Source organism: Plectrocnemia conspersa, unplaced genomic scaffold (genome assembly GCF_051122295.1).
Source record: "Plectrocnemia conspersa isolate PC_06_02 unplaced genomic scaffold, ASM5112229v1 ptg000001l, whole genome shotgun sequence".
NCBI lineage: Eukaryota > Metazoa > Arthropoda > Insecta > Trichoptera > Polycentropodidae > Plectrocnemia > Plectrocnemia conspersa.
In genome coordinates this window covers 16,181,337-16,208,952 of record NW_028277165.1, presented here as the reverse complement: position 1 = coordinate 16,208,952, position 27,616 = coordinate 16,181,337, and the positions used below count along the sequence as shown (strand labels likewise).

General features: G+C 31.5%; 5 protein-coding genes and 1 long non-coding RNA gene across 7 annotated transcripts; 3 read left to right on the top strand and 3 right to left on the bottom strand.

The window, feature by feature from the left end:
* Window positions 1-1,525: 1,525 nt before the first annotated feature.
* Window positions 1,526-3,529, top strand: LOC148239002 (protein phosphatase 1 regulatory subunit 12B-like). The gene has a single exon (XM_088193153.1). The coding sequence runs from the start codon at window positions 1,624-1,626 to the stop codon at window positions 1,921-1,923; it is 300 nt and encodes a 99-aa protein (XP_088049279.1). The 5' UTR covers window positions 1,526-1,623; the 3' UTR covers window positions 1,924-3,529.
* On the bottom strand, window positions 2,773-8,177 carry xit (ALG6/ALG8 family glucosyltransferase xit). Its single transcript, XM_088193051.1, has 7 exons — window positions 8,019-8,177; window positions 7,644-7,916; window positions 5,574-5,727; window positions 5,145-5,493; window positions 4,881-5,082; window positions 3,555-3,641; window positions 2,773-3,281 (listed from the first exon to the last, which is right to left on the bottom strand). The coding sequence occupies exons 1-7, from the start codon at window positions 8,081-8,083 to the stop codon at window positions 2,840-2,842; spliced, it is 1,572 nt and encodes a 523-aa protein (XP_088049177.1). The 5' UTR covers window positions 8,084-8,177; the 3' UTR covers window positions 2,773-2,839.
* Window positions 8,178-12,431: 4,254 nt separating this feature from the next.
* On the bottom strand, window positions 12,432-15,235 carry LOC148239000 (uncharacterized). Of its 2 annotated transcripts, none has more exons than XR_015810799.1 (5): window positions 14,797-15,235; window positions 14,254-14,528; window positions 14,113-14,188; window positions 13,969-14,051; window positions 12,432-13,898 (listed from the first exon to the last, which is right to left on the bottom strand). It is a non-coding gene; the product is annotated as an uncharacterized LOC148239000 (long non-coding RNA). The 2 variants fall into 2 exon arrangements; XR_015810798.1 differs by having other exon boundaries at window positions 14,254-14,318; window positions 15,192-15,235.
* A 1,408-nt stretch (window positions 15,236-16,643) lies between these two features.
* Window positions 16,644-17,036, top strand: LOC148238999 (transmembrane protein 60). The gene has a single exon (XM_088193142.1). The coding sequence runs from the start codon at window positions 16,644-16,646 to the stop codon at window positions 17,034-17,036; it is 393 nt and encodes a 130-aa protein (XP_088049268.1).
* A 114-nt stretch (window positions 17,037-17,150) lies between these two features.
* LOC148238998 (uncharacterized) lies at window positions 17,151-18,083 on the top strand. The gene is made up of 3 exons (XM_088193128.1): window positions 17,151-17,474; window positions 17,539-17,794; window positions 17,863-18,083. The coding sequence occupies exons 1-3, from the start codon at window positions 17,151-17,153 to the stop codon at window positions 18,057-18,059; spliced, it is 777 nt and encodes a 258-aa protein (XP_088049254.1). The 3' UTR covers window positions 18,060-18,083.
* A 557-nt stretch (window positions 18,084-18,640) lies between these two features.
* APC4 (anaphase-promoting complex subunit 4) lies at window positions 18,641-23,278 on the bottom strand. Its single transcript, XM_088192949.1, has 5 exons — window positions 23,004-23,278; window positions 22,645-22,934; window positions 22,051-22,579; window positions 21,787-21,986; window positions 18,641-20,639 (listed from the first exon to the last, which is right to left on the bottom strand). Exons 1-5 carry the CDS (start codon window positions 23,110-23,112, stop codon window positions 19,359-19,361), a joined length of 2,409 nt encoding a protein of 802 aa, XP_088049075.1. The 5' UTR covers window positions 23,113-23,278; the 3' UTR covers window positions 18,641-19,358.
* Between the last annotated feature and the right edge of the window lie 4,338 nt (window positions 23,279-27,616).

Below are 27,616 nucleotides of genomic sequence, written 5' to 3'. Positions count from 1 at the left end.
TTTCTATTATTGTCGATGGCTTAATTAACTGCTGTCGTGCGTGTCATCCGCTAACGTTTCGCAATAATCTTAAACGAGAAGCCAATACAAATCTAGGTCGACATGAGTTTTCAAGTTACAGACAGCAAATAAAAGTAAATTATTTTTTAATGCTTAAACAATTCGTTTGTTAAATGCCTAAAAACTCGCTGCGCGGCATTTTTCCTGGTTTTAACAAAATATATTATATGACAAATTCATTACTTAATTAGTCGATACTCGATAGTAAAATCAGTATTCAAAATGCAGAAATTGAAATTTTCTTGGTATAAAATATTTTAAAACGCGCAGAAATGTTACATATTATCCATATTAAAACGTTTCTATGTTCTCACGTCTAGATGGCCAACGTTGCAAAAGTAGCACAAACAGATAAATAAATTAGTAAATAATATTGGCTTCAAGCTGCTTGTCGGTAGTAGCAAATAGTGGTTATTTTATAAGCAAAATTAAAGTTCAGCCTCAATAAAATAGATATATTCATCGTTTTTAAATATAACTTTAAAAATTGCACAATAAAAATCTTGGTACATGTTCAGAAAACAATGACCATGAACTCTACACTGCATTTGGCCCTAACAGCTACGAAGGTGGCCAACAACATTTTGTTATATAAATATATTTTAAAATTAAAACTAATTAGATGCGTACAGTGAACAACACTTGGACAACTTAAGAGTCTACTTAAATAAGAGTTATTTAAATTGATAGAATTATTTATTTTACATAAATGGTTTAAATGTTCTTACTTACGGTCACTCACACCTTATTCTTCTTCTTTATCGGCGCTACAGCCTTGTGTGAGCCGTGGCCGCAGCAATGATTATTTTCCGTATTGTTGGCAGAGATAATGTTCATAACCATTTGTTTCTGAACGTAGTGGCGATATTCTTAGCAATTGCCAAAATCATATATAGTGTTTCCCCAAAAATATGTCTTACTCCAAAAGTAAGCCCTAGTATGATTTTTCAGAATGTTTGTAATAAAACACCTACTTCAAAAATAAGCCTCAATTGAAAAAATATAATTTTTAATAAGCTTTCGAGTTTAGCTCTATTTAGTTTCCGTTGCATTTCTTCTCATAAAAGGTTCGGACCAGTGATGGAGTTGCAAGCAAATCAAGCCGGAATTCATTAGATCAGGTGTGACGATGCTCCAAAAGAAGATGACAATACTGTTTTTGAATAAAATGTAGATTGTTATACTGTAATATATTTTGATTGTTATATATAAATTATTTTGTTTATTGTACATACACAATAAGACATCCCCTGAAAATAACCCTAGTGCGTATTTTGGACCAAGAATTAAAAAAAGACCAGGTCATATTTTTGGGAAACATGATATTTAGATAATTTAAACGTATTTTTATATACTATCTATTCTTTTACTTTTATATTATATTAAATAAAACTTGAAAACCCCTAGTCCCACAAACCAATTAACACCTGGGAAATATATTTTTAACTATGGCAACACTTTTACACGTGACCACTGACATATGCGGCAGTTTGACTTGTCGCTCGTTTGCTGTCAGAGCTGAATACCAGACGACAATCTGATTCACACATAAATACTGAAAAAATGACAAAATTCTACTCTGGAGACGACTACAAGATCTTGTGGGAGAGCAATGAACGAAAGATCACTCGGCTAAAGAGACGAACCCTTCAAGCGGAAGAAAATGCAAAGAAAACCTCAGCAGCGGCCCTCATTGAAAAGACAGAAATAGAAACTATCCAAAAGAAGATTGAGTTCATCGAGGAGGAGCTCAAATGTTACAACAAAGTGAAAGCGGACAACGAGCGACTTAAAGCCGAGAACCGAGCGCTCATCCGAGTCGTCAACAAACTGAACAACCTTAACGTAATCAAAATGTCGTGAACGAAGTAGAGCCAAAAACATATTTATTTATATCTATATTCTATATAAAATGTTACTATATTTTTTAATTTATACTTTATTTGCTTTAATGTTTCCGTCGATCGTATTCATCAACTAGAAGCGAAGAATATTTATTGGCAATATAAATACGAAAGAAGTAGCACAGCTACTTATCTTAATATCTGCTTTAAAACCATCGTCGATTGATATACATAATTTGCTACTCAAGAGATATTGAGATAAGGAAAAAAGGGTGTGATCTAACAGGGAATTATTTAAGTGATATATGCATTTAAATAAATACTTTGTTCCATAAAACGATTTTTTTGTGCATTTATATAAGTAAATCTTCGAATTTTTTCTTCCGAAAAGGATCCGTTTCAGAGTTATTCGTGGGGTGTTTGGTGTACTGACAAATGCTGACTCGCTCGCGCCTAATCTGTCTAACAGTAATGCACAAACAATTCATTTTATGGAACAATTATTTCATATATTGCTCATTTAAATTGTCCTCAAAAGAAAATACACCAGGATTGACTCATCCGAATTAAATAATACAATGAAAAGATCCTTTGGAAAAACGAAAACCAGGATATATGCTCAAATCTGACATAAAACTGATGATTAGGTACTCGTCTGTATCATCAGCATACTCAATATTATGATCGAGTCAAAAGGTTTTTTTTGATGTAGTACTTCTTTCCTTAACCAGTAGCAGAAAACATCTATATATAATATTCTAAACTATACTATCAATTAATTGATAATGATAAAATCAAGCTTAAGAAGAAATGCCAAGAACGTTGAGGTGAAAATGAATAAAAAGATGACCATACAAACAAAACCAAAAACTTTTAAAATATTTATTTAATATAATATTCTATATAAAATGTATTTATATACGTTAATTTGTACTTTATTTCACTTTCTTCGACTTTGCGTCCCCGTCGAATACGCCCATTGAAAGAAAATTTCCGTAAAGCCTCAACCAGCAGTAGAGAACGCCCACTGAGCAGTACACCGACGTCAGCATCAGCGGCAGGAATGGATATGTTTTGTACTGAGTCGTAAATCGGTGTATCACGTTATCGTACAGACACAGAGGTATCAATCCGAATATGTAAACAGACTCGAGGAAGTTTAGCATGGGGAGGTGCTTCAGTTTTCCGGGCGCGGGCCTCTTACAGGCGTACAGAGTCGGCAGCTGGGAGAACGCGATCGTGGAATGTATCAGCAGCAAAAGCACTTTAATAGGCAACAAATTATCTGGAAATAGCAGCGGAAACAGCGAATAGTAGCCCACCGTCGACAGTATCAAAAACACTCTGCAGTCGTACGGATCCAGCGCTGCCAAAAGACTGAAAAAACAATGCCATTTATTAACTATATATATATATATATATATATTACATTCCTTACTGATGGCATATATACATGTGAATATAAAACATTATTTTTACTGCCTATGTATTGTATGTTTAAAGTATATACTCGTTACCTGATTGTTTATGATTTATTGATGTGTTATAGAGAAAAAGCTATGCTATTTATTTTTAAATGTTTATCGTTCCTTTATAAATTGTTAATAAATGTGTAGTTAATTTGATTTTGTTATTATTTAATTAGCTCACCTCAAAGGTATCAGTACGATCAAAATAGCCTTTTCATGAACGTGCCATCCAAACATAAAAGAACAAGCACCACAAATTGTTATACACCTGAAATTAAATTAAGTAAAATATATTCAGAATATGATACACTGCAAAAAATCACACTCAAATATTCCAGATGTTTAAATTATCAAGTCAATATTATACGAAGAGATACATTTTATATTCGATATGCTTTTTAACGGAAATAAAATATGTAATCATACACATTTCAGCTGTATCATTCATTTTTTTAATCATCTTTGTATAAATATCATCGTTTTCCTTTTAGACACAACATTTAGTATCAAAAAAGAAATTAAGTTTGTGTTAAGTTTATAGGAAAATTGAACTTGTATGCTATATTTTAAACTGTCAAACCAGAGATTAGAAGCCTCAAGGAACAAGCCAATATATATAATAAGATGTATTTATGCTCCAATCTCAAATAAATAAAGCAGTTATGCACAGAAGTTTATAAAAGTATCAATTTGAGACGCAATGAATGTGCAAACATGATAATGCTTGTTAGAAACTTCAAGGAATAAACTAAAGTAATTGCATAAAACATTTTATTAAATACTAAATTTACGGCACCCGTCAAATTGACGGGTTTTTGATTTGAATTGTATCAGACAGTATTTTTTCTGGGTTTTTTACGACTTATTATATTTATTGTTCAAATACAGCATTGTACAATATTGCTCGAAGCACAGAATAGATTTCAAACCAATGCAGCTTTTTCTGTCAGCTCGTGGAAAAAATGCTGGAGTTTGTTTTCGAGAGATTCCAGATGTTTAGTAATCTCTCCTTTGAAACGGTCATTTATTTCACATTCAGATCCATCTACCACACTGCAATGTTTCCTAAATTTACTTTTCTCTTTGACATCTATAGACATGTCCAATATACGCCGTTGAATAATATTATTATAGATATTTTTTTGCATCTTTACTTCACTGGAATCCCCAAGAACCAGCTTCAACATTTTCAACATGCAGGGTTTTATTGGTGTTTTTCCAATTGTGGGAAGGTTTTTTTTGCTTGGCAATTTCCAGTGTTTTCTTGATGATAACTTCCTGTGCGATCAAGTCTCTGTCACTTGCAAGCAGCAAAAATTAATATTATTACTTAAAAATAAATGTTTTTGTAGTTTACTGTTTCAGGCAGCAATACCACAGAAAACCCTTCGCGACCCATAGGTTGGGAACCCGTGCTTTAAAGGATGCGTTGGATTACCGTTAAAAGACCAGTACACAAAATTATATATGGTTAACATTTATAATGAATTAAAATATAATACAAAACCTGATGAAATGAAACGCTCTTCTCTTCCTATCTGCACACAGCCTCCAAAGTTTAACTAATGCTGGTAACATTGTTATAACAGAAAGTAATAAAGCAATTAACGGTGTAATAGACGGCAGAACAGCATGATCATATTCTTGAACCAAACCACCAGTCATCGATCCAGTTGAGATTCTCTTAGTTTTCAGACCAAATTTCGAAACTAAAAATTGAAGCGTACATTAACACAACACACAAAAACAATAAATATTAATTTGCACACACATAAATGAACAGCAGCTTTGTCCGCGACGTTATAGAGCGCCCAGAAATTCGGTGCCCAATAAGCGTGGCACAGTCCTCGTTTAAACGGAAACAATCGGCTAATGACCTGCGGAATGTCTTTGTAGAACGGAGCGAACGAAGCAAAGCATACGACCAAAACGACAGTGGCTAATCTCATCAGGTTTTTAAATGAGAACGAATACCAAGCAACGCTCACGGAATCTTTCGAGGATACGGTGAAGCAGTAAGATCGAAATAAGTACACAATATAAGCTGGCGCTATGTATAGGTAAATATGTTTCATGTTGAGCAGAACAGCAAACCAAAAAGCCGATAAGAGGTAGTTATTCTGAAAAAAAAATACTGATATGATATAGGAAGTATTTATTACGCTACCTTTGCTTTTATATTCTTAATTAAATACAATACCTTCATTGCGTCACTGATCGACAATAATAAAAATCCAAATAAAATTCCATTATATTGAAAATGAATGTGATCAACCATAAGTAATCCTATGTTTCCATAAATAAATATAAATATCAACAGTTTTGACTTAGCATCAATAAATGAATCACAGCACCTGAAAATGTATATTTATTTGAAAATACATGTGTAAAACCTAAAAGCTTAACACAGAAATTTTTGCAATGTGTATGAACAAATGCATATGTATGAACAGGTCCATACGGTGAGATCTTTTCCCTTTCGCTCGCTCGGGTGTTAAGTGACGAAAGTAAGTACTCTCGTCACTTAACGTGCAAGTGAGCGAAAGGGAAAAGAACTCACCGCAAGGGCCTGTGTATATATTAGAAGTGTGGCGACCATGTTTATTATTTTACACACTCGCTTTTCTCAGCTTAGGCAAAACTCAACAACTTAAATATTTATATTATATACATATATTTTTGTTTTGCAGTTATACTTTTATCTGAAATATTTTCGTAAGGACTGTACTGTTTTGATTACTTTTTAATGCGAGAAATAAAAAGGATATTAGTCAATAAATTATTTTAATTTTAGTTTTAAACAAAGAAGCTTAAATCCAGAATTATTTATAGTACAAAGGAAAAATTTATAAAAACATTTGGAAGACCAAATAATTCAGGAAAAAACAACAAGTATGAAGTAAGTGCAAACAACACGATTTTTTTGAGGCTGGATAGTCAAAAAGTTTATCACTATCTGTTCTACTATTATCTTGATTTATTTTCTGAGACTTCATTTGTAGTCTGAAATTCTCTTTTTAACCTTTTAGGTGAGAAATGCCGATATATCCGCATGACAATTTATGCTTCCTAAGTGCAGTATCCCGATATATAGGCAAGGCTATAGAAAACGCCCTGTTACCCACCGGCACGAAACTTGGTCAGCACATTCAGAACATATGTGTCTGATATTTGTTTAATTAAATTTTGCTTTATTGGTGATAACTTGGATATTTAAATTTTTTTCGCTCAAACATAACAGTAAACAGTTTTTGTGGAAAATATTGTCTACTTTATTATCCTCTGGAAAATCTGGCAAAGGATCTTCATTGATAATGTTTTAGACATGTATTTGCAGTGAATGTATTCAAAATAAATTACATATTATAATACATTTTTTTAAAGAATGCAAAAATGCATAAAAAAATATACTTTGTTTTGAAAAAATCCAGCTATAAATGCACTTCAACAAATAAAAAACCCACAACTAGCGACAATGCACCACATAAATTTATAAAATTCTAAAAAAATAAGTACTTGTATTTATTCGTCAATTTGACGGATGCCCGTAAACCTAGTGTTAAACATGGCCTACAAGTAAAAATTAAAATAAATAATAATAGCAGTTAAAAAATTGAGTATTGATAATATTTATAAAGAAACCTAATATAAACCAGATCTGAAGTTCAGCAGAGAGTTGATAAACTCCACCATATCACTCAGAGCTCGGGACACAAGGACATACCAGACGGCAGTTAGAGATGAGGATACAGAATGCATTGAATGCATGTGGTATGAGAGCGAGCGAGATCAATTTTAACGAGTGAGTGTGACATAGTTAGTGCTTTTGGGGAGTGGGAACAGATTGTCAGGGATAAATCATAGATATTCTCTGGGATAGTGCTCACAGGGAGCATGTTCCTTGGGAGTCTAGTGTAAATGTCTGATTAGAAGACTCTCAATTAGAACTCAATAGTGATTTGATTTTTACACTTGTACTTCTCGATATTTACATATACATTTCAACATGAGCTATTTACTTAATTATAAACAGAAAGAACAACAGCGGACTAAGATATGATCTTTGCTGTACTCTAGAGCATGTTGAGTACTCTTTTGATTACTGAGAATCGTTAACAATAAATTGTCATTAGGTCATCTGAAAACCCAAAATCGATATAGAATATATTATATATCAACCTTAAATGAAATATTACAAATAATGTAATTTCATCTTTTAAAAAATCGATGTCTACATATTTGAGTTGAAGATTTACATAATTGACATCACCTTTTTGCACCAATTGCTAGGACGAAGTCAGTGACGACAACTGACAGTCTTTGAAATAAAACAGTTTTGTCGGACGCATAGTTTAAGTTGGACAAAACCAACATCTGAGGATCGAATAGATTTGCTACGTAGGATAGAGCACACTCGAACCAAGCGAAAAACGGAGGATAGTCCAGAGTCCATTTCGAAGTGCTGTCGTAATACCATTCGCTAATAGGCAACGAGTGCGTTATCGCTAACCAATTTCGATGTACTTCGAAGTCTGTAGATCGGCTGTGAATCATTATTGCAATATGTTAATAAATGATAACTATAATATAAGTAAAAATGTAGGTTATAGGGTAGAAATGTGGCAAAATCGATTACGGTACTCACTAAGCTGGTAAAAATAGAACTCGTAGACATGTTAGTATCAGGGCTGTGCCCACCAGCAACGACATCCTCCGGCTGCCGGCATCCGGCCACAACAAAAACACATGTGAAGCCCCAAACACTAAAATATTCGCCCATTGACTAATGACATTACGCAGGATGGCAAACGTCAACGTTTGTGCTACATTTATTTACACTATTGAGTTAACTCTTACGTTTTAAATTTTATTTTTGATTCGTTTTCATTTTTTTAAATATATTTTACTATTTTATTATTGATATTAAATACTCAAACTCTTTTATAGTTATTCTTAATAAAATGAATTATAAATGAGATTAAGGCATTTTCGCATAGTTTCTGTATCGATATTCACCGGTTAGGTTAATTCAGCTAATAATTTACCGACATTCCAACATAAAATTTTAAACAACCAAAACTATACTTTTTAATACATGAAAAAAATAATTAAATTTACATAAATGTTAAACTACAATGCGCCCACTAACTGAGAGTACCTAAGTCAAAACTAATTAATACTATCCGACAGATGGTTAAAAAGTCACATTAAGATCAAGCTGTTTATTAAAAAGTTGTCTAATACTCCTGGTCTTACTTCATCTTGATACCGGGAAACCATCGACTCTAATAATGAACGGAAACCCGGCCGCTGTCGTAGATCGAGAATGGAGATAGAGCATTTCGTCAGCGCACAGCTAACTATGCAAAGTTTACAAGAAGTTAAGACTGCTGGTCGCTCATGGTTCAACGGGCAAGGTGCTTGACCAAAGAGAGCTGGCAGGAACATCTGGAGTATTTTAACTTCTGATCTTCCATGCTGTACTTCGAACAATACTCGGGAACGCAATGGCTGGCTATTAAGTGACGCACAAAAATTAAGTTCTTGCATATTCTCCAGATTGTATATATTTTCTATCAGCAACTTGAATAAGTGCTTTCTTAAGTACACTCACCGATGCAACTAGGGGAAACCATATCGTAGCATAGATTTTAGTAGTTTTTTTAGAAAATACAAATAGATAATATTTTTATTCCCTTATGTACAGATATCTGAAGAATCTTTTTTAGACATTTTCTATTAATCGTGAATTAATTGCCATTTGCCAACAAGACCAAAAAACATGCTATTTAACCCTTAGACCGCCGACCGGTAAATTCTTAATTACTCGCTGTACGCCATGCGTTTTTAGCGATATAATTTTTTGGCTACTTACTCTGTTTAACACATCATTACAGCCAAAATACTCAATTTTTATATTTTAAAATTATATATGTATGATTAACATGATTTAAACATTCTAATTATATCAATAAATAAACATTTTTAGTCGTATTGTTGGAAATATAAGGTGAACAAAATTAAATCAATTGGTCGGTCCGCTTGTTGGCTCGCGTGGACACACCTACACACACATGCACGCGCGCGGCACTATACAAGCGAACGACAAGCAGGGTCATGCTCACACTGAGACAATTTTAATATATAAATCTGCAACGCATTTTTTCTTCGTCTGACCTACATCCTGTTATAAAAATTTACAAATCGACAAGATTTCTTTGATGCATACAAAATCACATATATCGTACACAAAAATAACCCTAATAACCAAACCGTTTGTTTTTGATCAACGGTGTTTGCAATTGGTTGTTGTTGAAGGTTGTCATATTTCTTTATATATAAAAATAATAAATAATAAAACTTGATAACAAGATACGATGTTACAACTATATATAATTATATGTATAATTTATAATATATACATATTCTTATTCTTCTTTCACGGCGCTACAACCGGTGATCAGTTTTGGCCTTTCCACCTAATTTCTTGTAGGGCTTCTAGATATATCTTGAGTTTTAGTATTTCTTCCGCTATTGTTTGCATTTTTCCTGGTTGTAATATTGCACATTCCAGCTTCCAAAATTGAAGTCCAGTCGTTTATCTAGATTTCGATCGTCTAAGTCAGAGGTCGGCAAAGTGCGGCTCCGGAGCCGCATGCGGCTCTTTGGCCCCTTAAGTGCGGCTCTGGCACAAATATCCACGCGCATTCGCGCATTCGATTTAAAAAATAAGGAAATATGGAGCTCTAAATTTAAACGTCCTTGTGTTGATTTGGAAAATTATAATATAGGTTTGCTAAATTAATAAATAGATTTGGCTCTCAATTTTTTTTAACCGTTGTAATGTACATATTTGGCTCTTTGGCTAATAAGTTTGCCGACTACTGGTCTAGGTCATTATGAATCGGGGCGGATTTATTATTTCTTTGTGATTTTTTCATAACTATTTGGATTTATCCACGTTGGTTGGTTTGCTCCATGATAGAAACCCTCCTCCTTTATCCGGGCTTGGGACCGGCAAGAGTGCAACATATCTACACTCTAGGCGGAATATGTAATATATATTACACACACACATATATATATACAATAAATAATAAACTTTTCGACCATCGTGACGCATTGGGGTAACCTGTTAGGTCACGATGGTATTAATTTAATGTAAATAAATAAACATATTACAAATAAATTATAAAATAATAGAACAAGTAAAATAAAATGATTCTACGACAAGGAATCGTTTTTGTTATTATTATTATTATTTAATATTTACTAAGAGTTAATATTGATATTTTATTAATTATATCTTATTTATATTTATTAATAAGTATTTAATAGTAATTATTATTATTATTATTTAATTATTACAAACAATAAAAACCAATCACAAAAACAGTTGACAATATTAATAATGTAAAGTGCCATTTACGTACTTCTGGGTTTCAAAATTAGTCAAAATACTGCCACTTTATTATACATTATTATTACTACATAGTCATTTTGTGTCGGTACTATTAATATCATTTAAATATTTGTATGCAACTTGGCTAAATACCAATAATAAAATTCGTGTTATACACATGCGTCGCTAGGTGCGTGGAGGGCTTTGGGGGCATCTAGCGGGGCCGTGACGTCGCTCCGGCGGGCATCGGGCTCCTGGTCGAACTGATCTCTCAATTAATTGTTTCAACAAAAACTTTCGGCTGTCAATAGTGTAACCTCTACTGGACAGAGATACCCCTCAATAAGCAATTTTTTTAAATACGTTTATTTCAATAATATAAATAATTTTACAGACATACTTACTATATATAATATACATGTTACTGGTTTATGACCATTTTCATGTTAAGCTAAATTCGATAAAAAAATAAGAATATAAAACAAAACGTTTGTGGTTATTATTTAGGGGGAAAAAATACATATCCAGTTCACGTCATCCATTAATTTAATTAGATTCGTTATTCCTTAGATCCATCAACTCTTTTTCAAGTGGTTCTATAATGCTTGATGTATATTTATATCTAGATAAAATTTTCCCTCTAGTGTTTTCTTTATAAATTATATATGAATTTAAGACCATCCTGGATATGTGGAAAGTCACTTTTTTCCAATATTTTATCGATCTTCTTTCGTCCAAATATACACAATTCATCATGTCGGAAGTATCCACTCCTCCCATATATTTATTATAAGTGTGTATAACTGAGGGCTTGGTAATGCTTTTTACTTGCCCATGACGTCTTCTTGTAATTGTAGCATTTTCAGCCTTGGAGTGTTTCGATAATAAAAGTACAGGCTTTTTATGAGATACTTTTTCTCAATACGCTGTAATCATGATTTCACCGCTTCTACAAAATTTGGCAGTTCCAACAGGCACTTGAAATTTTATAGAATCTGGTTTACCTCTTCTATTTCTTCTCAGCGTCCCAGTGGTGTACGTTTTTAAATTGAACAAATACCGTGCCAACGAAATATTTGTAAAAAAGTTGTCAGTTACGATGTGTTATCCGTTTTTTAAATAATCGCCCATTGTCAACAATTTTATTACCACGACATGTGCTAATATTTCTTCAGGATCTTCTAAAGATTTTGCACCTCGGTAGCAAAAAAATTCCAAGCAATAATTAACAACTGAATCAGTCAAGATCCAAAATTATATACCCCTTATGTTTTTTATTAGGTAAGTATTGCAGTAATGTGGAATCGTTTTTAATCCCTACTAATGACTCGTTCACACTAATATACTGATGTGGAACATAATATTGCCGAAATATATTATTAACGTGATCAATCAGGGGTTGAAATTTATGACATGGGTCATATTATTGGTGACCTTTTATTTTCAGTTCATTGTTATGATTTTTCATATGACTATATATGAGGGACCATATTTAAATTTGTTCCAAACATTACTATGAGTTCGCATATGTTGTAGTAGATTATCTTTACGTTTGAATGCTTTTTCACATATGTCGCATTCAAAGTTACGAACATCGCTATGAATTGGTATATGTTTTAGGAGTGCATTTTTATTTTTGAATATTTTTCCACATTCTTTACATTCAAAGTCACGAACATTGCATTGAGTTGTCATATGCTTTAAAAATCCACTTTTATATTTGAATGCTTTTCCACATTTTTCACATTTAATGTCAGGAACGTCACAATGAGTTTTTATATGACCCGAAAGCCCGTTTTTACTTTTCAAAGCTTTTCCGCATATTTTACATTCAAAGTTACAAATATTGCTATGAACTTTCATATGTCGTGTAAGATTTTTTTTTAAATTATACGTTTTTCCACATCTTTCACATTCAAAGTTACGATGCACTTTCAGATGTTGTATGATTTTTTTTTTATAAAGTATTGGTTTTTCACATTTAATATCACAAACATCTCTATGAGTTTGCATATGTTGAGAAAGATATTTATGACATTTAAATACTTTTTGACATTTTTTACATTCAAAATCACGAATATGAGTCTGCGTATGTTGCAATCGACACTCTTGACTTGCGAATGCTTTTCCACATTTTAAGCATACTAAGTCGCGAATGTCGCAATGAGAAATAATATGCCTTAAAAGTGAAGATTTGTGTTTAAATGCTGTTCCACATTTGTCACATTTGAAGACAAGATTACCGCTATGAGAATGCATATGTTTTAAAAGTGAGCTTTTATATTTGTATGCTTTTCCACATTGTTGACATTTAAAGCCACAAATATCACCGTGAGTTTTGATATGTTTTGAAAGTGAAATTTTATATTTAAATACTTTTCCACATTGTTCACATATAAAGTCAGAAATATCGCAATGAGTTTTAATATGTCCTATAAGTGAGATTTCATATTTGAATGCTTTTCCACATTGTTCACATTTAAAGTTACAAACATCGTTATGAGTATTCATGTGCCTCAAAAGCCTGTTTTTAAATTTGAAAGCTCTTCCACATATATCACATTTAAAGTCACAAACATCACTATGAGATTTCATATGTTCTGAAATCCTGTTTTTGAATTTGAAAACTTTTCCACATTTTTCACATTCAAAGATACGAATACTATGAGTTTGAACATGTCTTGTAAGAAATATTTTATATTTGAATCTTTTCTCACATAGTTCACATTTAAAGTTACAAATGTCGTTATGAGTTTTCATATGCCTTGAAAGCATGTATTTACATTTGAAAGCTGCTCCACATACATTACATTTAAAGTTGCAAGCGCGGCTGTGAATTTTCATATGGTTTGAAAGCCTCTTTTTCAATTTGAAAGTTTTCCCACATCTTTCACATTCAAAGGCACGAACATCGATATGAGTTTCCATATGTCGTGCAAGATAGTTTCGACATTTGAAGGCTTTCCCGCATTTTATACATTCAAAGTCAAAAACGTCGCTATGAGTTTTTATATGCATTAGAAGTGTACTTTTAGTTTTGAATGTTTTTTCACATTTATCACATTTATTTTCATTGAGAATACACGGTACATCGACTCTGGTACATTTTTCTTTTTCTGGTTCCTGAAATTTTAGATTTATTTGTCAGTTAAATATTGAAATGAATATTAATTGAAGCCTATTCGACTATTACTTTGGGGGTGTTGTAAATTTGTTGAGATAAGACGACAGCATCAATAGTATTCGCCTTAAGTATATCTTTAACATCGTGCATTTCTAAAAGCATATAATAATTAATAATTGGAATATAAATGATGTATTCTTAAATATGCCCAACCTATTTCGAACATGCTGTCTACGTTGTTTACGGACATATCTTCGTTGCTATCGTATTCCCGTTTTACATTTAAGGACTTGAAAAGAAAACATTATTGAAGATCATGTGCATTAACAAGTGTTAAATACTAAGTTTCGTTACCTGGAATTTACATTCAGTCGTGTCGAAGGTATCAAACGTTTCTCCGACGTTTTCTCTATCGGCTTCTGCAAAGATGAAATTTAATACTTAGAGGGATATCTAATTTTCTGATAAACAATTCAGCACTGCGTGAAATAAAACCAATTTGAGTGGTGTGTTGATTTATACACACTTGTTAATTTGTTAGTGTACACCTGGTAGTGAGTTATTTTTCCATAAGTATTTTTATGGTAAATTATAGGGAAAAAATCAGTGATTCTCAACGTTTTATTGTACTACTACTTTTTTGTATAAGTATGTTTTAATAATTTATTTTACATTTTTTTTATATCAATTCCGAGGCTCCTAATATTTTTTTATAAAATTACTACAAAATATTTTTAGTTGTGTTCATTTATATCATACTCTTTTAATTTAGTGATATTATTTTCTATAAAAATTATTTACATTAAATTAAACTTAAAAAATGTATATATGGTAGGTCAAAACAGTGAAAGATCGACCACCGTATATGTACGGAGATACCGCTTAAAGGGTTAATGCCTTAGAATGGTATAAACCAAAAAACACAAAAATAAACATTGCCAGAAAAAAGCTCCAGTTTTGGCAATTTTCAAGATAAATAACTGTAAATAATGAGATTTTAATTATAAACAAAGAAGTTTTTCGATCCGCAATTCAATGCTTTGACTGATTACGCTAGGAATCCATTTAATGAACTTCTATTCTGGCCTGACTATAATACATCCTGAGAATGAATTGTGTGACATTTAATGACACTGAAACAATCGGTTATTGAAAGCCCACGTACATAGAAAATTGACTAGTTTTCAAGTTGTTTGCATACAATAGATTAAATGATAAATAATATAAGCTGAATTAATATAAGCAATTGCTAATTACGATCCTAAAACAGTAAATAATTAATTGGATTATACCAGTTTTAATAAACGCCATTGTAACTCAGTGTCGAGTTATCAGTAAATGTCAAAATTAATAATAGCCTATATTTGGTCCAAACGAGATGATGGTCGAGCAAAGCAGAAAATGGAAAATTGTAATATTTATAATATAAAATAGACATACATTCATAGCTACTAATCTATGTATTTGTAATAAACGCTCAACTATTTTTTATCCTTTCTTTAATATTTGTAGAAATTAATTGTTGCAGTTAGATATTGTGGATGGAATGAAAGAGCATATCTGCTAATAATGTTAACCATTTAACTTATTTTTCGCAACAATATATTTTACATTTTTTATATATTTATTTACATGAATTAACTTAAACATAAGTTTCATGACAGTTGAACACGTGACATCTGAACACACGCAGTTGAACACAGAGACTATTGCACACACAAATGGTATGAGTAAAATAAAGTATAAAGCTTTCATTTGGACCATTTAACCATCATGAACTCCTTGAACTTTTAATAACTGTCAAATTTAAGCGTGACGTTTATGCTACAAAAGGTTAGAGGACCTCGTTATGGTTAAATGATCCATTTACCATGTATTTTATTAATACGTTAACAGAATTTTTGCGGTTTCTGTTCAATTGTCTATGTATTCATTTGTAATATGTCACGTGTTCAGTTGTCTGGTTACCATAAATGTTGTGTATTGTACATATACAATAAGACATCTCTTGAAAATAAGCTCCAAGCGAAAATAAAAATCAGACTGGGTCTTATTTTTGGGGAAACACTGTATTATACATATAACGTACTAATTATTATTTGTTCAAAACCAAAACCTATTTTTTTCATATTGACTTTTTAGGGACGGTGATGGTGGCGGGTGGCAATGAGACACAGATTGAGCCGCTGCAGTAATATTTATTTGATGATTACTTGCGGGCTTGCCGGTAGAGAGAGAGAAAACCGTCACGCGATGCTACTCCAGCGCCAACCAGTTTTGGCCATAACAAATCTTAATTCGGCTCCCATAACTTTTTTGTAATATTTGTTTTTACTTAGGTGGTAATGCAATACTTCATAACTGAACATTTTTGTTTTTAATAATTATTATTATAATTTCCTGAATATCCAATTTGATCGTTCAATTAGCCTTAAAATTTAATTTAAAATGCACGCACAATGAAATGTTTCAAAATATATATTATATACTGAAAATACATACTTTTCGGTCATGCCTATTTAAAATGCTTTTGAGACCTATAATTGACACAAACGAAATATTATTTTCCATCTGTCAAAATAGTGTTTTTTAACCTGAAACTCAGTTTACAGGTTGTATCCTCGAATTGTATTGTAATCTTGCATTTTAAACAATATAATCGATTTTATAATAATAAAGTGTATTGTTGTATTTCAGGATTTTTTCAATTTTAATTTCAAAATAATTGCAATTTTGCTTTAAAAATGACAATATTACACAGAGCGATATTTACGTGGTTTATACTGTTGGTGTTTTTGATACTGCTATGCTTACGGCTCGAGTCGCGGACTCATTGGAATTGGTTCATCGTCTTCATACCTATGTGGATATACGACACTATATTGTTGATATACGTGCTGTTTCATTTTATATCTCGCTGCAAGAACGTAATGGACAGAACGATAAACGGAAAGATATGGTACATAGTGGCGATCGGGTTGAAGATAGCAGCTCAAATAATAATATGTGTCAAGCTCGAAAATGTTAAAATCAACCTATCGATATACGCCGTGATGGCTCCCATCTGGCTATTGCTGCCGATGCTCACCTTCAACGTTTTTAGAAAACTGATACAAAGCTACAACGGACCCTACTAGCGGTTATAGTTCGCCTTAGTGGAAAACCAATTGACAATATATTCTTAAGACAATGTGTTTCGTACTCAGATATAGTACTCTATTAATAAGTCTTGGCAGACTTTCGCGAGCGTGATGTTTTACTGCTATACTCTGAGATATTTATATTTCTATTTCACAACTCGTTCGAATGACGCAAGTGTCGTTTTATATGAATTGCTGTGGCCAGTGTGTCGTGAGATATTGTGCATAGTGAATATGATTTCGGAACCGAGTTTAATAACACAAGTTGCGGAATTTGGGATCGGCGCTACAGCCGTACTAAAATGCAACAGCAATGACGACAATCACAACTTTATGTTTTGGCAATTAGGACAAAATAAAATAATCGGTCCTGGAAATAATTACGATCAAAGTAAATACAAATATGAGGTCTTATCTGGAAAGCTTCTCATCAAGGTAACATTTTGTAATATTTATATTTCATATTAGTTCAAATAATTTAAATATTTTTTATTTACAGGATGTGAGTCAACAAGAAGCCGGTTATTATAGATGCATCTCGAAGAATCTGAATAGCGATAGTCTTAATATCGGAGCTGTACAAATGGTCGTTAAACCGCAAAGTGCAGCTTTAATGAGCGACGACAATTCCGAGATTGAAATCATTAAGATTATATTTATTGTTATTTCACTGCTCATGTTGATCATTTGCGCTGTAATATTTTATCGTATGAGGAAAAAGGAAAAGAAAATAAACGCAAGACTCGCCGCTTTCGGTATGTATGGTTTTATTTTGTGCATATTATATTTATATTTACAATTTATAAAATATTTATCATTCAAGCCGACGAAGATGAAGACGAGGGCAGCGGTGATGAAATTTACAATAGGACGACGACGGTCATAAACGACGCTATGCCAGGACCTAGTAAGCCAAACAAAGATCACATCACTGGAATCGATAATCAAGGATTGGATACAAATTTCAATGCTGCTTTTGAACAAATAGCAATTAATGTAGCCAACAGAAACTTAGTCTAACCGATATAAAACAATTTGTACACATAACATATTATAAAATATTATTTAAATATGTAAATATTTATATCTAAATTAAATATATTTTTATAATAAAAATACAATTTTTAAATAATTTTAATATACCTGATCTATACTATAATTTGTCTATTTGTCTTTAAATTTAATCAACACGCAATATTAAATTTTTACAAAACGTTTAGCTGCGAATTTCTAGGACAACGCATTATTTTACAAATAATATGCAAGTTGATGCCTTGATAATTAATTTACATTATTTCGCCTTTGATAAAAAAAAGATCAAATCGTAATTTAAACCATTTTGAAACCAGTTGCAGCACGTTCATTTTGCTTTAGATCAGGGGTCAGCAACGTGCAGGCCTGCAAATTTTTTCTGCGGCCCAATTGCAAATTATTTAAATAATAAATTATACACAAATATAAAAATAAAATGTGTTCTTTAAATTACATCTAAATTTGGTTCAAAACATATTGCACAACTTTGCAAGAAATGTAATTAGTTATGGAGTTATGGATAACGGAGCTATGCAGCGATTTTTATTTATTGTTTTTTTATATTGCCATTTTTAATTTTTCTGGGTTGAAAGTACAGATTTTTATATGGTATAAATCATCAAATGGAATTGATCAGATTTTATTTTGTGATTTACTAGTTGATCGTAATCAACTGGTTAAGAACCCCATATCCCCTTAATTACTTGCAGCAGAATGTGGCCCATGAATCTGAGAAGGTTGCCGACCCCTGCTTTAGATAATGGTGAAAATAAAGTCACACTATCCTGCTGGGTGGCTTTTCATAGCACTAACTAACCCTCAAGGTTGGTAGTTCTATTATGCTTCAAATGGCACAAATTTGCCATTACGAAAAAAGTATCATCCTTCAATGCGACAAGAATTCACTTAATTACTTTTACATCGCAATGTCACGAATGGAACATCCAAAGCACCTATATGTGCTAGCAGATGAAAATATAGTTCGACAAGAAACATTTCCTATTGTCAAATGTCAATGAAAATTCAATACACCACTCTATTGTACAGTAAATTAGCAATATTGTTACATAAAGTTTGAAGAGGGATGAACAGATCACAGTACGAATCAGGGATGTAACCCAAACAGCATTAAATAGTTGAAATGGCCGCCATACTTGTAACATGCACCAAAGTGAAACAGCGCTCATTTGTTTTTTTATTAGTAATACAACGACGAATGAACTTTCAGTTTATAAATGCATCTGTTACTATCGAGTGTTCGAATAGACTAGGCATTTCCGAAACGAGTTAAAAGTTATCAGTTGTATCTAGTTCAATTGCTTCAGTTTGAGTTTCATTAGCTCTAACGGACAAGTTAACCAAAGGACTTTCAGCCATCGATACATGTTGACTTGCATCGCTCATCTGTGTTGTAGAATGAGACTGAGGCGTTGTGTCGAGAGTTTCATCATCATCGTCTTCGCCATCGACCTCCATTTCAAATAATCGAACAATTCGACACGCTTTCGATAGAACAACGGCCACTTTACGGCCACCAGATACAGCGATACGCCATCCCGATATCCTATCTAAAACTTTACAACCGCCTTGCTCCAACATACTGAAAGCGTTAAATCTAGGCGTTTCTTTCAAGAAATCTTGATTCAATCCATCAATTTCGACAGCATTAATTATTGCAAGTCGCACCGGAAACTGTACAAAAGAAGAGGTGTTATCATCATTCGGATGCTCCAATAACACGGACAATATATCATTCGAATAAAACTGTACATCTAAAACTTTAAGATTGCTTCCTTCCAAACCTTCCAATTTACTATCGTTGAGATTGCCACAAGCGTGAAAGTAATAATAGACTGATTTAGTTGAAACAGTTCTGCCTCTATATGATATTTCAATAAAATAAAATCCTCGCTCTATGGAAATCGGATCCGTAAACGCTGTCAATACGCTTTGATTCTCTGGCGAGTTGATTTGCGTCACTCTAAAATTTGTCGACATGAAATCGTCTCCGAATTGGCACGGTATACAATTGATCATACCCGCAAACGAGAACTGATTAGCCAAAGATTTCTCCGAAAAACTATAAACTTTAAAAACAGAATCTTTGAGATGCTTTTGTTGTTGAACTAGAGAAAAATTCTTATTAGTTTTGATTATCGAAGGATGCTCAGCTATGCACGAGTTCTCGCTTAAAAATTTCGTCCACGGATTATCGTCATCTGGAGGAATGGTCAATTCTTTATCGGTCAAGTATTGACCTAAGCGTTCCAAATTGAATCTGCCTTTCTTCTCAGTCGGATTATCTTTATCTGAATTATTAGATCCGACGTTATCGAAGTTCAATAAAAATTCAGCAATGTATGTAAGATCTTGTTGAGTGATTTTGACGATCTCAGGTGGAACGTGTTCGTCCATCAAACGAACTATCACAGTGTACAACCATCTAAAAAACGCTTTGTAATTCTTCATGGCGTGATCAATCACTTGTTGAAGTTCTAGACATTTGTTAATAAATGCGCTACTGGATAAGATGGCTTGAGTAACTACTTCTTCGTCAAGACCTAAAATCTAAAAACATACTGTAATAAATAATCTTGAAAATAAATATATATAATATATATACTACAGAATATCCTAAATATTCCTATATTTCAAAAAAGTTCGTAAAATTTATTAAAATAATAATTTCAAAGCATTTTATAACATGTAAATAATTAGGAGTGAAGGAATTGGAATGACAAAGATTTGGAATAGTAGAAATGTAGTGAAAAACAAATATCTGCTAATTAAGCTTTTAGTTTTATAGATTTTGCTTTATGCTTCAGGATACTGGACTACAAGGGCTATAGAGACTAATGAGACACATTTGAAATGTGATGCTAAAGATTCAATAAGAACGATACCAAATAAGTCATCTTCTTCAAAGTACTTAAATGTGTTTTTTATTATTTGGTTTATCCTAGATCTAGAGAAATTCTAGAATTAAAAAAAAACATTTTACTTGAAGTTAGTCGTAATAGCAGAAAGGGAGTGAGATATCTGTGGTAGTGAAGTAAGATGGTTTTCCTCGAACATTTATATCACAAAGAGTAGGTATATATTTGGAAAACTATTATTTCTTAACCTTTTAAACTTCACAAATTATAAGTACATCTATTACAACCAGTATTTTCGAATATGCATCGATTGTATATTGTTACGGCATATAAAATAAATAAAAAATGTGGCATTTTTAGTCATTTATTTATAAAAACATGAATATTTTTTTATTTTCAAGCCAGTTTTGCTACATAACTTATAGAAGAATAAAAAAATATTGTAAGATATATATTTAAAAAATAATTTTATAAGTTAATTTAATACAGATGTATAAAATGCCAGGATTGACACATGGCTTTTAAAAAAAAAATTTAAAAAAAATACATGTCAAGTTGGCATTTTACGTCATACAAAACACTCACTAGTATTAGCTATTAAAATGAGTACAAAGTGAAGTGCTCATATGGCCTGCCTCATGTGCCCAAACATATAAAGGCTTAAGGGTCCTAAAGTGTAACTAAGCAAAATTGTAATTTGAATGGATAACTTTACATATATCATACATGTCTATCACGAAAGATGGGATGATGCTGGGTCCTAAAGAGTAACTAATTTTATATATATGTATATACGATAGATGGGAAAAATTAGACTTTCTTTCGTTCATATTACATACCTGATATCTGTGAATGATACGAGATAAACCTCGTAATTCAGATAAATGATAGGTGATATCATGTCCTACTGTGTTCAACTGCTTTAAAACTAATTTTTGGATAGTCGAGTAACTTAATTCCACAGAGGATCCAAATTTTTTGAGACCTTTAGCAGTCAAGTCTCGTAATAAAAATAATTCTAATTCTGTAGAAGGTACACCTGTGAATTAAAAAATATAAAAATGTATGTTTATGTATATAAATTAGCAATGAAGTACAATTACCTAGCATCAACAAATCTAAAAAGTCGGCGGATATCCCTCCTTCAGGTACTTGATCCGCATATATCTCGAGCTTTGAATCCATCTCTAAAAGAATCTGTTCCCACGCTTCAATTATAGACACCATAGTTTGGTCTGTGTATAATAATAAGCCGACCATTTTCCCGTGATTTGAAGCCAACGAGTGTAATTCGTCGGAATATGCAGCTAATACTTCGGTGTTCAATAACACAAGCTTTAAACGCCCATCCGAACTACTTTCAATGAACACTTGCACAGAAGTAAAATCGTCCGATAGTTGAGCGTCAATTATTTTAATGTTTTCATTAGTGTTTAAGATTTTCTTCAAATTTATGAGTCCACAAGGAAAGAGGCCAAAAACGCTCAAATGCAACTCTCCGTTTTCGTATCCTATCATCAGGATATTCAATTGAGATTGGTCTTCAACGTGTCTCATCTCGGTACCGAGCTCTTCACTTTTTTTATAGGAACTGATCGACGGTGGGCTCGGTAAGAATATACTAGGCTCATCCTGTAATATATAATATCAATATTGAACATTGTAATAATAAAGTAGTTATACAATATTATACTTACATAACTAGTATAAGCAACTATAGAGTCTTTATTATCTGATTTTAAGCCCCACGATATACAAGAGACGCCGCCACTGTAATTCTTATCTTCAGGATTTAAGCTACCGCTCTTTATGAGGTGTAATATTTCTTTATTTTCGACGTCCACTAAATAGATAGTTCCACAGCTATACCCGACGGCTAAAACCTTTCCGTCGGGTCTCCAAATCATACCTCTCACTTTGCTCGTCTCAGAGGGAGGAGAAAGACACCAGACGCGCTGCCAGTTTAGTCGATGCAAATTCACTTCGCCTTTAAAATATAATAAAACATAATTAAGCATATATGTATAATAAATTAATGAATAAATACGAATATTACCTCTCGCATTACTCAATGCCAAGAGATCCATCCGATTGCACCAGATCATAAGCTCAATTTTGGAAGCAACATGCCTTTCTTCAATCTGACGCATTCCACTGGCAGACATTTTTGTGTTTATAATAATTGGATCGAAGACAATTTTTATCAAACTGTTTTATAATACACCAATGCGTGTAAATATAAAAAAGTACAAACACAGTCTGTGTAATTGTCAAAACAAACCGGTCACCTTAACCTTAACCGCCATTCAAAAGTGACATTTGCCATTTGTTGCCACATGCAAAAAATATTGAAATGAAACAAATTTAATATTTTAAAGCACTTAATAAATTAAAATACTTGTATATATTAATTTAGTGATTCGATTACTGCTGTCAAATAATAATATTAATAAATTTAGAAAAATATATAAAAAATGTTAATTATTTATATTTAAAATAATAATAACACAATTTCAATTTTAATTTATTTGAAAAAAAATTAAATTAAAAGCAACCCCTCCTCTTAGATGTTACAGTAAAATATTACTATGAAATAGAAAAAAAACAGTATTTTTTTTATAAAAATGTAATTATGCGAAACCATAAATTTTTATTTTTAGTTATGTTAGGACCAAATTGTAGCTGAAAAAAGGCTTCTGTTCACCTTGGCATTTCACATACTAAACAGTTGATTTTAATTATCAAATATCTTGCATCAGAAAATAGTTTACCAAATGATACATTTTAAACTTTTCTTGAGCAAAAATATCACTCAGAGAAATGAATGGCTGATTTAGCGTTTTGACCTGCAACTTACTGTTGAAATTTTGCACTTATATATAGTAAGACAAAGCCATAGGTCCACAGAAAGCATGTTTTGTCTCATACAGACCTTAATAAAATTATATACAAAGAAAAATCAGATGGTTTTTCATAATGAGGTAAGCAATCTTGCGACTTATTCTTTATTTAATGTTAGAAAAAATATTTTTTTCAATACTTTTAATAATTAAAAATGATTTAAAAAGGTTGTCTTCACTAAGCATTTTGTGCAATGGAACTGGCAAATTTTGACAAAAAAATGTTGACTTCTTGGATGACTTCGCTATGAAAAAATCTAGTAGAAAAAACTTTTTACTCTACTCTACTTATATTTAATGATTGAAGATTTTTTATTTCTTAACATGAATTTTTGTTACAACATAAGGTTGAATCTAAAAGTGTGACACAATCATTAACAAATTTCAAGTCGTCATGAGCAATTAATACACTCCAGACAATAAAACTTGTAAGATCTGTTTTTTCTTATTCTTCTAATAGTTCAATAATTTATATTCGTTGAAGTTGGCACCTTACTAGGTGCCAACTTCAACGAATTATGTTTTTATTGCTAAAAAAGAAAACATTAAATTTAAATAAAGCACAAAATTGATGTAATATAAAAATATAGGGTCTGCTAGAAAATGAAGTCAGTCTGCAGGTGAGTTACGCAATGGCATCTGCTGCATTTTTTTATATTACATTGTTATATTTCACTAGTCTTCAGACTGTAATATAATGACGTCATTATGTATCACTGCCTAGTAAAACATGCTAATGTTACATTCATCATTTGTAAAAACTATAAGATCTGTAACTGTTTTCTTGCAAGTATTGTAAAAAAAATATGGATCTCAAAGAGACTTCATGTATTACACAATTCACATTTTACAATTTAAAGGAATATTAAAATCAATTTCTTGTTATATAATTACTATTTTTATATACATTTTATAAGCTGTGGAAATAATACAAATATTATTTCGTTATTAGATTTATTTTTTATTAATTCAGATATACGATTATTTTTATTATTTCTTATAATTTAAATTTTAACGCATTAAGCAGGAAATTATATAATATTACTCGGATAAAAAAACACTAATTGTATAAATGTTAAGAAACGTTAGTGCAAATTGATTGGCAACACTTTAATGATTTGTGCAACGTATAATGATTTTGTTTGAGTAATCAATCTCTCAATTCCATATTACATACTTTATCGATTAATTGTATGAATTATTATACTTTCTTTTATTTATTTGCTATTTATAGAGCTTTAGAGAATATTGTTATTAATTTGTGTAAATTACAAATAATGTTGTTTTCATCATAGCTAATTTATCTTAACAGACAATCGCGATTATCAGTTTATTTCTATGTATAATAGTTAATTAGCCTGTTTTTATTATTTGTCTGAACATTTTTTGCATTGCCATTGTCGACAATTTTATCACAGCTTTTCCAGCGGTGCATTCTCACGGATGTCGCATAAATATGAAGTTTTTAACGAGGACGCAGACGTTTCGCCATGTCAATTCAGACAGGATACTTATCGTCACGAAGACCGCAATCAAGGTCGAATTTGTGTTATCTTTTAAATGCATTTCCTATCTAGGTGCAATGACTCTTGAAGAAAGACTTTTCACATCTAAAAATAAATATTGTTGATCGGAACTAGGGGAACAGAACTTTAAACGCGACTTGAATATAAAATAGTTAAATTAGAAGCAACTAAATACATTAGATAGTCGTCAGTGTAGTTTCTCTTCCAATTAATTTACTATACTACTCAGCAATTAGATACGTGTCAATTGATTATTTAATTAAAAAGTCTAATTCTAATCTTAATGTTACTTAAAGAAGACCTTCAATTTTTAGATTAACATAATTGAAAATTTTAATATATGTACATGCTAACTAACATAAATGTAATTTCAAGAAATTCAAAGACACTTGATTTCTTATTATTTATGACATCAATTTAGAGTTATTTTGCAAGGGAATGTTAATTTAATGTTAAAATAACATCATTTTAACTATGACAATACACTGGTTAATTCCAAAATTACACTTGAATCTCTCAATTCAGTGCAATTATTTTACAGATTTTTCAATCATAGCCATTTACTAGAAATTCAACTGACTTCTTTTTAAAGACATTGGTACTTTAGTTGTTTTTTAAATAAATAAATTTTAATTCACTTTTTAAATTAATGTTATATACAGATTGAATACTACTAAACGTAACTCATTTGCATATGAGTGCGTTTTATTTTCCTTTATTAATAAAAGTATAAATGAAATGCATCGTAATGATTCTGAATAAGATTCAGTAATACCATTTGGAGTATGTATTAATCAATTAAGGGTTAGGGGAAAATAAAAATCAACAACTCTCATTCATAAAAGTCATTCAACTTCGAGTATAAGACGAATAAGGTAGCAATATATGTATATATTAGTACTTATCGTAAAGATTTATTTATATACAGAGTAATCTATTAAAAAAAATCATTAATCAAGTACTTACTAATATATATTTTATTTTATTGAAATAAATAACTGAATATCGTGAACTCTGTTGTTGAGTAGTGGGAGATTAGGCGTTGCGCGTTGAGTTTACCTTTTTACATTTTTAAATACTATACATGGATTTATTTTAAAATTTACTTTATAATATGTTCCTCTTTGACTTTAAGGAATATTATTATAAAATAATAAAATTATGTTATGTTAAATTGGTTATTGATATTTCTATTGTCTGCACTTTGACCTTTTCAGAATTAAATATAACATTATTAATCAACATATCTGAATTCACAAAAATCATGTATCGTTCTTTTGGCACCTGCTTAATTGTTTTAAATAATTCTTCATAGATATATCTAGTGCTTGTTAAAAACCAACGCGTGTTTCGTCCACGTCGTTCCACGGACTCTAAACTCTTACGCCTTTTGAAGGCGGTGACAAAATCCATCGATTCTAAGATCCAGGTTGACGTGTCTATACCGATTTTCAAAAAGCATTGGACAAAGATTGTCATGAGCTTCTTCTTCGGAAATTAAGAAACTTCAGTTTCTTGAGCGGTCTTGATAGCTTTTTTCGAATTATTTAACCTTATCAGTAACAGATAATTGTTTTTTGCGCTTTCCTATTGGTTAAAATTCGGTTTAAATGTGCTTTATTCGATGCTCACTCGTAATATTGTTATATAAAGTCTTAATATAAAAAGCTTGATAATCGAGCGTTTTCACCGCGATGGCACGATTTTATTGCTTTTGACCTGGACTGGAAATTCACTATATGGCAACACTGAGTAGCAAAGAGAACACGACTAATTATCAGGTAAATATTATGAGTAGATATTTTTAATGCCTAATTAAAATATTTTGTATGAACGGTGAATAATATACGTAAGCAAAGAAAATATATTTAATTATAATAATAAAAATAAAATTAAATTTGCTCCGATTGATTTTCATGCTGCCGGTAATGCGTTCTGTTGTTTCGACCAATGAAAAATAAGCATTCAAATATAAAATAAGATGGCCGACAGTAACGTGACAACAGTTGTAAATAATTGTTATTTATAAATAAAATTTTGCTACGTGACAATAATTTTCATTAATTCATCATGTGCGTTGTTCAATTTGACTGAATATAAATAATCGGATTGCAAATTAACTAGGTGTGTTATAACTATGTAAATTAAATATATACATAATGTGTTGAGGATTAGAAGAATACATTGATTAAATTAGATAAACAATCATAAAACAATCTTCGTAATGAAATCTTCAAATTTTG